Source organism: Mirounga leonina, unplaced genomic scaffold (assembly GCF_011800145.1).
Source record: "Mirounga leonina isolate KUSES-001 unplaced genomic scaffold, KU_Mleo_1.0 Mir_99, whole genome shotgun sequence".
NCBI classification, from domain to species: Eukaryota; Metazoa; Chordata; class Mammalia; order Carnivora; family Phocidae; genus Mirounga; species Mirounga leonina.
This window is the reverse complement of record NW_023270971.1, coordinates 5436248-5449524: the sequence shown is the minus strand read 5'-3', so window position 1 is coordinate 5449524 and position 13277 is coordinate 5436248. Positions and strand designations below refer to the sequence as shown.

General features: G+C 53.2%; 1 protein-coding gene across 9 annotated transcripts in view; it reads right to left on the bottom strand.

Moving 5' to 3' along the window:
* Positions 1-5094: 5094 nt before the first annotated feature.
* LOC118006808 (rho guanine nucleotide exchange factor 37-like) overlaps positions 5095-13277 on the bottom strand; it is a 50547-nt gene continuing 42364 nt past the window's right edge. For 7 of the 9 annotated variants that reach the window (XM_034999603.1, XM_034999606.1, XM_034999601.1 and 4 more), the window contains 3 exons: positions 12239-12434; positions 10484-10641; positions 5095-7981 (listed from right to left, as the gene is read on the bottom strand). In XM_034999603.1, coding sequence (XP_034855494.1) covers positions 7772-7981; positions 10484-10641; positions 12239-12434 — 564 coding nt within the window. In that variant the 3' untranslated portion in view covers positions 5095-7771. The remainder of the gene's footprint in view (positions 7982-10483; positions 10642-12238; positions 12435-13277) is intronic. The other 2 variants (XR_004678194.1, XM_034999609.1) reach the window with 2 other exon arrangements.

Below are 13277 nucleotides of genomic sequence, written 5' to 3'. Positions count from 1 at the left end.
TGGGCAAGGCTATCTGCCTCGGCTCCCACCGGCTGCCGGGGAAGCCTCCCCAGCGCATGAAGTAATTCAAGATGGCCGACTCCAATCACCACAGAGTATCTGAGGACGTGGTCCCAGTTACCTTCCCCGGGGAACAACCTTTGGCCTCTTAAGGCATCCCCTGGTTTTCAGTTTTGAAAGTGCTCACACAGTGAGGGGATATTTTTCAGAGTTAGAGGTGGTGCAGGGTCAGGAATACAGACATTAGAGGAAAGGTGAAGGCACAGGGGGTGTGAGCCCAGAGAAAAGAAAACTTGGGCGCAAGGTCACTGCCTGCCAAGTTTGGAAGGGATCCCACGGAGGGGGTGGCTGGTGTGCTCAGGGATCCACCACTTATTCAGCACTCAAGACAGTGCATCATCAGATACAGTGCCACATGCTTCCATGCCTTATCCCATGTCAACATCCCAACAACCCTTTGAGGTAGGACCATTTCCTTATTTGCCCACAAAGAGGAAAGTGAGGTTTTAGAGGGACGGAGTAACTTGTTCGTGGAGGTCACACAGTTGCTAAGTGTTCGAGCCGGGATTTGAACTCGGGCATTTTGCAACAGGAAGCCTGGGCCCCTGACCGCCACCACCTCTTTCTCACTGTGCTCACTAGGTCCAATTCTGCCCTCCGATAGGGGGGTTTCAAGCAGCTCTAGGCCAGACCCCAGGGTTCAACATCAAGTCCCAGGTGCTGCAATCTTCTGACCTTGAGCCCAGCTCTTAGTCCTGTCTCCTGCCGGGATCTCTGTATCCTTATCTGGCCTGATCCCTGAGTCCCCACGGCCTGGAACTTGAACCTCAACCCAAAGACTAGGCCCCTACTGCCCCCATCTCTGACCTGACCTTGATCTCCTTCCTGCCCGGCGCTAGGAGATCGCTGTCCTCAAGTGCCCCATGGAGGCTCTGAGCGCCTGCTGCACACCTGAGGTCTCCCCCACATCCCCCATGGAGTGTGCCCTCCCACCCTCACAACTCCTTCACCCAATTCAACCCTCTTTCTTGGCCTGGCAGCTGGATCTGTGCTCCAGCCCTGGCTCGGTCCCAGGGGAGGAGCTCGGGGCTCAATCCTAACTAGGACACCAGTGTGTCTTGTGAAATGCCTACAGAATGAGTTCTTCAGTGCTGGCTCCTGGTGAGATTTGGGTTTGTGTTTGTTTGTTTGTTTGTTTGTATGTTTTTAGCCTGCAGCACTTGAGAGCTTGCTATGTGCCAGGCACGGAGTTAATCATGTCGAATGGATTCCCTCATGGAACCCTCTAGCAGCCCTGTGAGTCGTGAATAGATGCTGCGGTGATTACTATTCATGCCCTGGTCCTTCCCCAGGCCAGGGGCTCTGCTGATAGACTCAGAAGCCTTGAGACCCCAGAATCAAGATAAGCAGCCTCTTCCCTGGCCACGAGCCCCACCTCTACTTCCTATCTCCCTGACTTGGGGCTCACTGCCCCTCTTGAGACAGGACCGGACTCCAGGCACCGTGGCTGGAGGGAGGTGACCCTCTCCTGCCCATAGCCTGGCTTTGCTCTCATACAGCTAGCTGCCTTTGGGTATCTGTCTGCCTAGGGCCCTGCAGGAACACCGTCAGCTGGCCAGGACCAGGGGCGGCCCAGCAGATTCTTACAGCCACTGACCCTGTGCATCACCCACTCAGCGGCGGTCTGCTGCTGAGGACACTCCCAAGAGCTCAAGTGGGAGGGCCGGACAGCCTCTTGAGCCAGGGAAGGTGCGGCAGGCCTGGTGATGGGCCCCATCCTCCCTGAGGGGCAGGGGCACCTGGGAGCCCAATACTTCCACTGCCCAGTCCCTGCCTGCACCCCTAGCTACTGAGCAACCCATCAGTCACTAGCTGGCCGGAAGGAGAACCACTCTGCATTTTGAACAGAAAAATTTAACATAAGGAGGAGGCTACACAGGTGCAAGCAGGCCCAAGAGCACCCCAGAGATTTGCAACAGCAAACGGATGCTCCAGTTCTCAGGCTGGAGAGACACAGTGTTACGAGTGTCCAGTATCACTCGTAGCATAGCCAGGCCTGTCCAGGGGGACTGCGGACCACCAGGGAGGGCCCGGCTGACTTGTCCGGGTGCAGTGGAGAGAGGCAGGAGAATCCGGGCCGCGCATGCCCGTGAGCATTGCCCTGGATGGGAAACACGTGCACCCTGACCCAGCCTGGCAGCGCCACGGATGGCAGAGCATGGAAAGTTCCAGCAATGCCTTTGGGGTGTGACAGCAGCTTCTGAGGGAAGGGCTGTGCCCAACTGCAGCCAGGCCCTGAGGAGCCAGGGTCAGGGGTCTTCCTCTCCGTAGGCGAGTAGCAGGTCTTGCCAGCCTCCCACATACAGGGAGAAAGGCCCTAGGAAACTTCCTCCAAATGTCATGCCATCTCTGCTAAGGTCCCCATCAGAATGATAACTGTGTTTATTGAGCACTAATGTGCCCCGTGCCGGGGTAAATAATTTTATATCAGTTTCTCATTTATCCTTAGAAGAACTTTGTGGGATAGGTACCATGGAGATCCTCATGGGTGGGTCAGAAAATATGGCCCACATATGGCCCACAATCTAATAAAAGTTTGAAGATGGCAATAGGAACATGAGCATAAAAGGAAGCAGCTCTCCAAGAGACCCAAGGAAGGGGGATTCGTGTCTGAGTAAAGTGGAGAAACATGAAGGCATTTCACAGGAAATAGAAAGATATGAAACGAATTCTTCAGAGGAGATTCTCCACCCACAACAGTCCACCCACACTCAGCCAGAAGATACAAAGGGAAGCCTGTCATGGCCCACACAATCCCTACACAGATTTCACATCAAAAAATAAAAACAGGGGCACCTAGGTGGCTCAGTCAGTTGAGCATCTGCCTGGGATTGAGGGTCCCGGGATCGAGCCCCACGTCGGGTTCCCTGCTCAGTGGGGAGTCTACTTCTCCCTCTCCCTGTACCCCTCCCCTGCTTGTACTTTCTCTCTTCCTCTCTCTCAAATAAGTAAATAAAATCTTTAAATAAATAAATAAATACGGACAAAACCCTGGTTTCTGGCTTCTCTTGAAAAATCAGAATGTCTGGCACCACTGGGCCCTCATTCTGATGTGGAATGCTGGTTGGAGCCAGGAAACTACTAGCTCCTTTAGACCATGGGTGAGTGCTCTGGTCCAACGCAGTCCCCACCACTCCCTAATGTCTTTCACCCGGTCCTTCAGCTCAACTGCGCCCCCTGCCCAGCCCCACGGGCACTTCAGGCGGACCCCTCAGCGGACTGGTAGAGCCCCGCTGCCACCTGGTGGCCGGAGCTCACACTTTCCATCATGGCGCGGCAGTGAGGCTCCTGATGTGCCGTGTCACCCATGACCATCCACACTGACTGTTCCATTTAATCCTCTCACCCACCCTGTGAGAACAGGAATTGCACCCATCTTACAGATGAGAAAACAGAAAAGGTAAGTTCAGAAATTACCGATGAGAAAACAGATGAGCAAGGTTAAGTGAATGGATTGTTCAGGTTACCTGTTCTTCCTGATATTGCCAGGAATGGGAATGGAATCCTGCTCTTTCCATAACCCTGGCCCCGGGTCCTTGCGGCTCCTTCCTGCCACAACAGGCCCTACAATGACTTCCACGCTGGAAGGGACGTCCCGGTGAGGGAGTCAGTGGCTCACTGGGATAAGCCAGGACTCTACAAGGAGGACTTTTAGAGGACAAGGCAGGCTGGGGACCCTCATCATACCTCCTTCACATGCAGAAACCATAATACGTGCATTTGCTACCTGTCTCTGGTTAAGTAGGCCTTGAACTCAGGATTTCTAAGGCCAAGGACGGGGCCACCACCATGCTGCCTCCCTAGGCCCGAGAAGGCCTCTTTCCCTTTTGCTTTCCCCAATCCCAATTATCCCAAAGAGCCCAGCACCTGCCCTGCCTCCTCCAGGAAGCCTTCCTGATCACCTCAGCCCCTAAAACTCCCCCTTACCTGAGCACCTACAAGTCTGGTCCATAGAACCACTCTGGGGCTGACAGCATCCTGCCCTGTGGTACCAGGTAACTGCCTGATGCCCGTGTGTCTTGCCTCTCCAGCTGGCGGGGAGATTCCATCGAGGCAGGGCTTCCCATCCCCTCTGGGATGTTCATATAAGCAATGTGCATTGAAAATCTATTCCTTGAGCCACGTGACAGAACCTTGGGGAAATTCCAGAATGAACTGGAGCTCGCATCCTAAAATACGACCCTGGGCATGTCACTCCTCTACTTCAATCCTTTTGGTGGCTCTCCACTGCCCTCAGAACACAGCTCAGAGCTCCTTCCCATGCGGACATCTCTAAGCCGTCTCTCACCACACCTAGCACTCCTCCACACACCTTGTGTTCTAGCTCTACAGCATTTTGTTTCCCTGATGAAACATGCTTATGCCTACCTCTGGGCCTTTGCATGTGCCCTCCCTCCCACCTTCACCCAACCCAAGTTACCCGTTAACCCTCAGCTCCCATATTACTTCTTTCAGGAAGCCTTCCTTAGCTGCCTAGGGTCAGTTAGGGGCTGACCCCTCCACTGGACTCCAGTGGTACCTGCCATTGCCCTATTCTAATACCTACACTGCATGTAACAGATTACTGCCTTGTCTGTCTCCCTCCCGAGACTGTGGGCTTTGGGAGGACAGGGCCCCCATCTGTCTGACTTCTCTGACTTCTCCCTGTATCCCAGCAGCTGAGGCCAACTCCTAGAGGCGTCAGCAGTGTGTGGTAGACCCTCCTCAAATGAACACATGAGGGGTGCCTGGGTGGCTCAGTCGGTTAAGCATCTGCCTTTGGCTCGGGTCATTATCTCTGGGTCCTGGGATTGAGCCCTGAGTTGTGCTCCCTGCTCAGCGGGGAGTCTGCTTCTCCCTCTGCCTCTCCCCACCCACCCCTCCGCTTGTGTGCACGCGAGCTCTCTCTCAAATAAGTATAGTCTTTTAAAAAAGAAAAAAATGAATGCATTAACAAATGAGGTCCCATTTTTATGAACAGTAGATGTCCAGTGAGCACCTGTCACACTGGGGCATCTGACTATCCAATGGTTAGAGTTCTGCAAACTCGAGACATTTTCATCTTTGAAGTCCTTTATTCTCTGTGGTTCACGTCACTGATTCACCAAGCTAGAGCTCCTCACAGTAAGCAGGCGTTCATTCATCTTTCCTCCATATTGTAACCTTGTCCTCATGTTCAAACCTGAGCTTGGGCCCAAAAGGTTAAAGAGGACACACCCTGTGGCAGGGAGCAAGGGCCACCCTGGGGATCAGCCTTGTTTGGTTCCCAGGCAAATACCTTAGCAAGTTTAGCATGTGGCAGCCCCGAAGTGCAATACATAAGACAGTGCAATGGCTCCAGGCATCGGGGGGAGGGGGGGGGGGAGGGAGGCACATTACATAGAGGCCCCTGGAAAAAATCCAGGCCATTCTCTCTCTCTCAACATGCATTTTTCTCAGCCGTCCGTGACTCTGGACCCCCTTCCCTGGTCTACAAGAAACCACAACCCGTGTGCTACTGAAGACATTTTCATTTTCCCCTCATGAGATAGACGTGGTTCCAAGTATATTCCAGGTTTCTCCCTACCGCCTTCAAGAACATCCAGTTTTGTTCAGGTCCCTCTTAATGGCACTTAATAAATATACATTCTGGGACCGACAGAACAGGCTGTCCTCTTTCAAAGCACCTTTAAAACTGCCTGTTCAAAAATCTGAGCTAGGACAGAACTCAGAAGGGGCACATCCTAGCTTATAGCTGGTGGCCGCTTCTGACCGCAGGCCTGTCTCGTCCACTACTGCGTGTCTAGGGTCGAGGTCCCCACTCCTGGTGACACACCAAAGCACCTGGGGAGCTTTCTGAGTTCCTGAGGGCCTGGCCACACCCCAGACCGACTCTATTACAATCTTTGCGGGGGGCGGGGGAACGGGCAAGCAGCCAGGTTGAGAAGCCTGAGCTGGGGTTCTAGTCCACAGGACATTCTCAGTAAGCACTGAGGAACCCACAAACGGATTTCCTATGTTATTATCTGCTCCCCTATGCCTCCTATTTGTATTAGAAATCTGAGTAGGAAAAAGAAAGGAAAATGAGTCAAGAGCATCTTAAAGAGTGAATTTGGTGCCAGGACAGGGCCAGTAGGGACTGAGTTTCTCTTGCATGATGCATCTTCCCGCTCTCACAAGCCGAGGAGTGAGGTGAAGATCTCACGCAGGCACGTATGTATTTCTTCAAAGCCCTGGAAAGCCAGAGCTAACAGCGTTACGCACTACAGTTATAATACCATGGAGATGTTCTTAGAAATAAGTCTAAACTACCACTGGATTTTCCCCCACACTCTCCAACTTGGGTCGGTCCCCAAATATATAATTTGTATTACAGATCAGACTGGACCACCTTTTCCCACTTCTGTGAATCTTGAGATGTATCTTAGCCAAACCGACAACCCGGAGAGGATGATTCAACAGGGGCTGCACCCAAAATGGCCCCGCTGGGTCAGTCTGCCTTGAACAGGAACTGTTTTTCCATTTCCAGGTCCTAGAAAGGGATGACAATGGGTTTGATCTCACCAAGTTCAAGAGACTGGCTACCTAGAACGCAGCATGGAGAAGGGTCCTAAGGTGCCCCTGGGCTGAGGGGAAAAGTCACCACGCTGATTCCTAGTGTCCGCCACGCCCGGGCGGGGCCAGCAGCAGCATGCAGGCTTGTCTGCAGCCGGGCCGCTGGAGGCTGGAGCCATCCTGAGACCACTTCCGAGTGCATCCTGCTACCAGTGGCCATTTACATTTTATCACACTTCCCAATTTACAAGGAGCTTCCCTCAGGCCATTCTCACCACAACCCTGTGAGTTAGGTCTTTGCGGATGGGAAAACTCAGGTTGTGTCCTATGTCTAAGGCCCTACAGCCAACTGACATCACACTCACCTGCCGCCTCCAGCCCTGAAACCACCCGGGGATCCCCCTGGCTCCCGACTTCCAGAAACAGGAAAGCAAACCAACACCCAAGCTCCCCCACCCACCAGGCTGTTGATCACCTGCTGCACAGAGTTGCCTAAGCAATCTGCATGCCCTTTGTTCCCTAGTCCAGAGAATACAACAGCCTCACACACACCCCACATAACACACCCTCAAAATCTCCTGGTCCCTGGAATAGCCTCTGAATTTGCCTAAACACATTCCAGAACTGTGACCTGGCCACACCTGCTCCGAGACTCAGCCAAGAATCTCCTGAGAACCTTTCCGTTGCCCACAAGCCCTTTCTCCTCAGCTAGAGAGGGCTCCGAGGGGGTTCACTGCCCAAGATAACTCAGCTGCCAGTGTGGGTCGGCTGCGGTGTCTCCTGATGCCACACGGAGGGAGTAAACCGTCAGGCCAGGCAGCTCTGGACGTGTCCAGTGCCCCCCTCCCCGCAACCCCATCGCACACAGGTAACATTCACCTGGGTGACCCACTCTGGTGGGCAGGGCTGGATGAGAGCACAGGTAAGATGGGCCATAAGCTACAGCAAGTTCTCATCACCTTGACCTGCCATCCAAGCTGTTGTGACTTCAGATGGGAACCACCTTTTCTGCAGACCTGATGAGCGGTTCTGGCTGGAGCCTTTCATGCTCACCCATGCCAGGCACTCCTGCAAGGCCCACCCACCTCTTCTCCTTGCCCTTCACCCTACCTCGGCCTGATCTCCCCTTCTGCCCCCACAGGGTCCTAGCATCTAAGCCTCCCTGTCCCTTGGCAGCATGGGCTCCGCGGCGGGCCCCCTAGGAGGGCAGACCCCAGCCCCATGGAGCTGGGCTTGCGGCCCTGGCCAGGAAGCTGGAAGGCACATATCCCCGCTGCTCGTTCACTTCCACGAGGCTCCATTCCGGGTTCCCCTTCTTGTCCTGGGCCTCCAGGACAGTCACCAGCTGGCCCGCCTGCAGACTCACTTCATGGCTGCTTCTGGCCACAAAGGGGTACACTGCCACCACCTGAAACACATGGGGAGCGACAAAGAAACGGTCAGAGCGGGGGGGACAGACAAACCCAGCGCAGAGACGCTATTCATCCTGCTCGCCCCCTGCCCCGACCCCACTCAGTCCCCAAGGCTGGGCAGTCGCCGCCTCCCAAGGACATCCTCGTGCTAAAGATGAAGCCTGCTGCTTCGTCTTCTGCCAGCAACAACAACTGCGTGCCAGGCTCTGTTCCAGGTGCTACTTGGCCTTGACTTTCACAGTTCTATAATTCAATTTGCCCCATTTTTCAGATAGGGAAATCGAGACTCAGAGAAGTCAAAGAGCTTATTCAAAATCACATGGCAACAAACCCAGGCCTGTCAGAATGGGTGCCCTCGGTCCACTGCTGCCACCCCACTGAGCAGAGGACATGGCACCCTCTCCCCCAACACCCTGCCCAGATCTGAGGGTGTCATCCGCCCAGGCCTGCTTCCCAACTTGGAGTAGAGACTGGGGGTTGGGGGACTTGGTTAATTTTTAGGGAAAGTAATTGAACTGGACAAAAAACTAGAGGGGAGGGCATTTATTAGGCTAATATTTCACTTCCCTGGCCTCGGTTTCATCATCTGCAAAATGGAAGTAATAACATCCTCCCCTCCAGGTAATTGTGGGAATTCAACAAATGATGTACGCCCGTGCCTGGTACATGCTCAGGGCTCAGTAAATGCAGGCTGCTCTGATTTTGTTTACCATTCCTGTTGTCAGAAGCTGGGGAGGACTGGGATGACCCCACAAGTGTGGACCCATGAACAGAGGAAGCAGCTGATGTGTCTAGGAAGATGGACAGCTGGGCTCACCGGCAGCAGGGTTCCTAGAGACGCTGCCCACACTGGGTGGAGCTGGGGCCGAGCTGGGTGGCCAGGCCCTCTGGGGAGCTCCTTGTGGGTCCTTTGCTGAAAGTCAGGAATGCCCAGCAGGAGGCAGCCCTGATGCACCACTTGTGGATAATGCTCCAGGCACTGGCCCTCGGAGCCTTCCCGGGGACGTGCACACCTCAGATTCCACAGGCTTCTTGGCAACCCGCACACCGCCCCCCTGAGGCTCCTCCCTGGGCTATTCAGCACCAGCCTCTGGGTTCCGCCGCTGCTCCCCGCCACTGCTCCGGCCCTTTCTGCCGCTTACCTGTCACCGGTGAAGTCCTTTTCTAACTGGGAGCGTGGCTGCCATTTACTGAGGCTCACTTTGGCCCCGCCTGGCCTTCCTGTCTCATCCAGCCCTCACAGCGACCCCACGGAGCTTCTCCTCCCTCGAGGACTCCGTCCCAGCAAAGCCAAAGCCTTTCATGGCTTCCCATCACTTTTTGTTTGTTTTGAGACAGAATTCAAATACCGTAACAGTCATCTTTTCAAAGTGCACAATTCAGTAGTTTTTAATATGTTCAAAGGCTGTGCAACCATCATTACTAATTCCAGAACATTTTCATCCCCTCAAAAAGAAACCCCACACAAGATAGCAGTCCTTTCCCAACCCCCCACTCCGCAGCCAACCACTAATCTACTTCTCGTCTCTATGCATTTGCCTGGTCTGGACATTTCATATAAACAGAGTCATACAACACATGGCCTTTTGTACGGAGTTGCATGTGACAGCACGTATTGGCCCTCCCTTCTTTTTTATGGCTGAGTAATATGCCATTGTATGGATATGCCACATTTTGCTTATCCATCCACCTGCTGATGGACATTTCAGTTGTTTCTACTTTCTGGCAATTACAAATAATGCTGTTGTGAACATGCATGTAGGTTTCCCATTGCTCTGAAGTGAAGGCTGACACCCTCGCCAAGTCCACAAGGCCCTGCCCACCTCTCTAGCAGTACCTCACCCCTACCCTCTCTCCCCGGCCACAGCCCCTTCATTCAGTTCCTCACACACCCGTCCTTTGTACACACACACACACACACACACACACACCGGCCCCTTTGTGTTCACTAGGCATGCTTTCTGGGGAGCTCTTCCCACTCACAGCCTGGCACAGTCCCTTTATCCAATTAATCCCTGCTCACCCTTCAAATCTGAGAAAAAGCATCATTCCTCTTAGAAAAGCCTTTCCTGAACCTCTCCCAGCTAGGGCTCTGGCATTTATCACTGCTCTAACTTTACAGTGATTCACATGATTATTTTATTAATTGCTGTTTTCCCCACCCCCAGATTATAAATCTGAGGAAGGCAACGACCAAGATTTACTTTTGCTCATTATTACATCTCTCATCCAGCACATTGCCTGGCAAATACTGAATGAATGAATGAATGAATGAATGAATGAATCCCACTTGCCCTGCTGATACGGAGCAAGGGCTTGTTGATGTGGCAGGGATGGGAGGCTCCTTTTTCCAGGTTCACTCCTGACCAGGACACTGGTGAGGCCACTGACCAAGACCATGGCCTCACAGGATGGTAGCCTCTTCCAACAGGAGGGAAATCAAAGCCCCACTCCAGGTGGCCATGGGGAGGCAAACCCCACCCCTCTCTTAGACTCACCTGGGTCACCACTGGGACAGAGGGGACGGGGGCTGGAGTGGGCTCTGGTGTTAGGTGACGGGAGTCCTTGGGAGGCCACTCCTGCTCTTTGACCTCCTCCTGCCTGGGGATGACACGGTACAGCTCCAGTTTCCCAGCCGGCACATACCCTCGATGTCCTACAGGACATGCAGAACGTTATCTGGCTGCAGACCACCTCCCCATCCCTTTTAGTGATAGAGGAATCAGCACCATTCAGGGATGTGAATACCTCCAGCACAGCTTCCCAGCACTAAAGAGGACCTGAAAAAGTCATCCAGGAAACTCACAAACCCACCCCTAACCAACCCACACTCACTGTTTCCAGCTTCTACTTGCACACCCCCGGTGACAGGGTGCTTATTCCCTACTGAGGCAGCCCACTCTGTTTTGAACAGCTTTGACAGACGTAAGAAGTTCTTCCTTGGGCTGGTATAAACACAGCTTTCCTGGTTCTGGGCCCACTGATCCCCTTCCCCTTGAGCAGAGGCCTAGAGTAGGGCTGTTTCCTCACCCAGGACAGCCTTTTCCAGGAGGCAGCAACTGCCTTTCTCTTCGCTGAGTGCCCCCAGTCCCTGCTCATGAACAGCTACCCCAGGACTGTTCTGGTCACTATCCCCGCCCACGGCCGACACCTCCCGAGGGCTTGCTAGGTGCCAAACCGGCATTCAATTGTCCAGTCTTCACATCAACCCTCCAGGTCAGTACCGTTGTTTCCATCTGATGGCCGAGCCACTGCAGCTCAGAGAGGCTCTGTAACTTCTCTGAGATCACACAGTTAGTAAAGTGGCTGGTTTGGAATCCAAACTCAGTCCTCTTGACCCCAGTGGCCAGCCTGAATCCCCGTTCAGCTGTTTGTCAACTTGAGTCACGAGACTGCCCTTTCACGGTTTCTGCTGGATTTGTACTGTTTTCTTAATTTCTTTTTAAAAGTAGGCTCCATGCCTAGCGTGGAGGCCAACATGGGCTTGAACTCATGACCCTGAGATCAAGACCTGAAGCAAGATCAAGAGTCACCCACTTAATTTTTTGATAGACTCACTTTTTAAAACTTAGACTTGTTCTATTAATATTATGAATAAAACCACAGGTTTACATACTAGCTATGGTTTCTCTCATATTCAGAAAAATATTTCAATAACAATTATGATAAACTGTCTGAAGGGGGAAAACTATCTGCGGGTCCCCTCCCAATAATCCTGTGTGACCCTCATCTTGTGGGTCACAGGCCCCTTTTTGGGACACATGGCTGCGCCATCTCCTCTTGGGTTCAAGGTGCCACCTGCCTCCTGCCCAGTTACACTGGGGCACCCAGACCTGAGCGGCACATCCAAGGGTGGGACCAGTGCATGGGAGACAGGACCACACGTCCCTCAATCTGGATACCAGATGTCTCCCTGCAGCTGGGATCCAAGCACGCCCTCTCTGCCTTTCCACACCTTTCAGGGTGATGCTGGACTCTCTCCGTACACCTCTGTCTACCCCAACGGCCTGTGAGGTCCCCAAGGCACACAGTAAGTGCTGAATAACGGATGTAGCAATGTAAGACTCACTTCCTCTTTGTGGCATGTCATGGGCCACACTAAGCTGGCTGTGCCCCAAGCCCTGCACTTTCACCTGTGTCAATTCCCATCCTGGATTTGCACAGCCAGACCCCTGCCCACACCTGGATCTCCCCACTGGTTCCTGTTGGGGGGTTTCCCAGAGGGAGGGAAGAGCCCATGAAGCCCCACGTACCCCCAGTGTCCACCAGCCAGCGACTGCTGTTGCCTCTGGTGTCCTTGTTTTGAAGGAGAGCCACGATTTGGCCCCGCTGCAGGGTCAGGTCCAGAGTCCCAGCCCCACTGACGCCACTCATCACCTGGTACAGCTTTTCGGGGCCATACCTGCTCAGGAGAGCCTGCACCTGGCGCTCAGCCCCTGGAAGGAGTGGCTGGGGGGGGGGAGGGACAAAGAGAGACACACGTGCCTGAGTTGGCGTCTCAGAGCTGGTGCGCCAGCATATGCCCACGTGCTGACAGCCAGGAATCCCACGCCGATCCTACCTCTGCTGCCAGTGGGCAACAGTCTCCTCGCTAACAGATGGCTGGGTTAGAGGAAGAACACACTCTTGGGATCCAAAGGGATCTCAAAACAAAAAAAAAAACAACCGCACAAAACACCCTCTCATTTAACCTCTAACATTCCTCCTGGGTCTAAACTTCCGGGATTTTCTAAAATCCTAATTCAGGTTCCAAAAGTTCTCAGTTACAGAACTCTAGGATGGGGCCCTAAATTCTGGCCACAGCATCAAGCTAGATTATCCCACAGGAAAAAGCCTGGCACAGGTCTTCCGGCCTGAATGAGCAGGACCGTGAGCTTCACGCGGGCACCAGGCGTATGGCTGCTTTGAACGCCGGCGGAGGGTGACGCGTGCAGACCCTCCCTCACGTGTGAAGGGAGTGCTAGCTTTTATTCCACAAGTATTTATTGAGCACCTACTGTTTACAAGGCACAGTAAGCCTTGTGAATGGGGTAAAAGAAACACAGAAGACAGCTTTGCCCTGATGGAAACTGCCATCTAGCTGGGACGAATGACTCAGTGGCGCTGTCCATGCATCCAAAAATCTCCTGGCATTGCCTTTGTTTTCTTGTTCATTGCTTCCAGCAAAAGTATCACCAAGAAGAGACTCAGGGGTGACTGTCTCTTTTTGTAAAACAAAGAAGAAACTAAAAATGTTGAATATAGATTTACTATACACTCTCTCTCTGACTATATACGTGTGTGTGTGTGTGT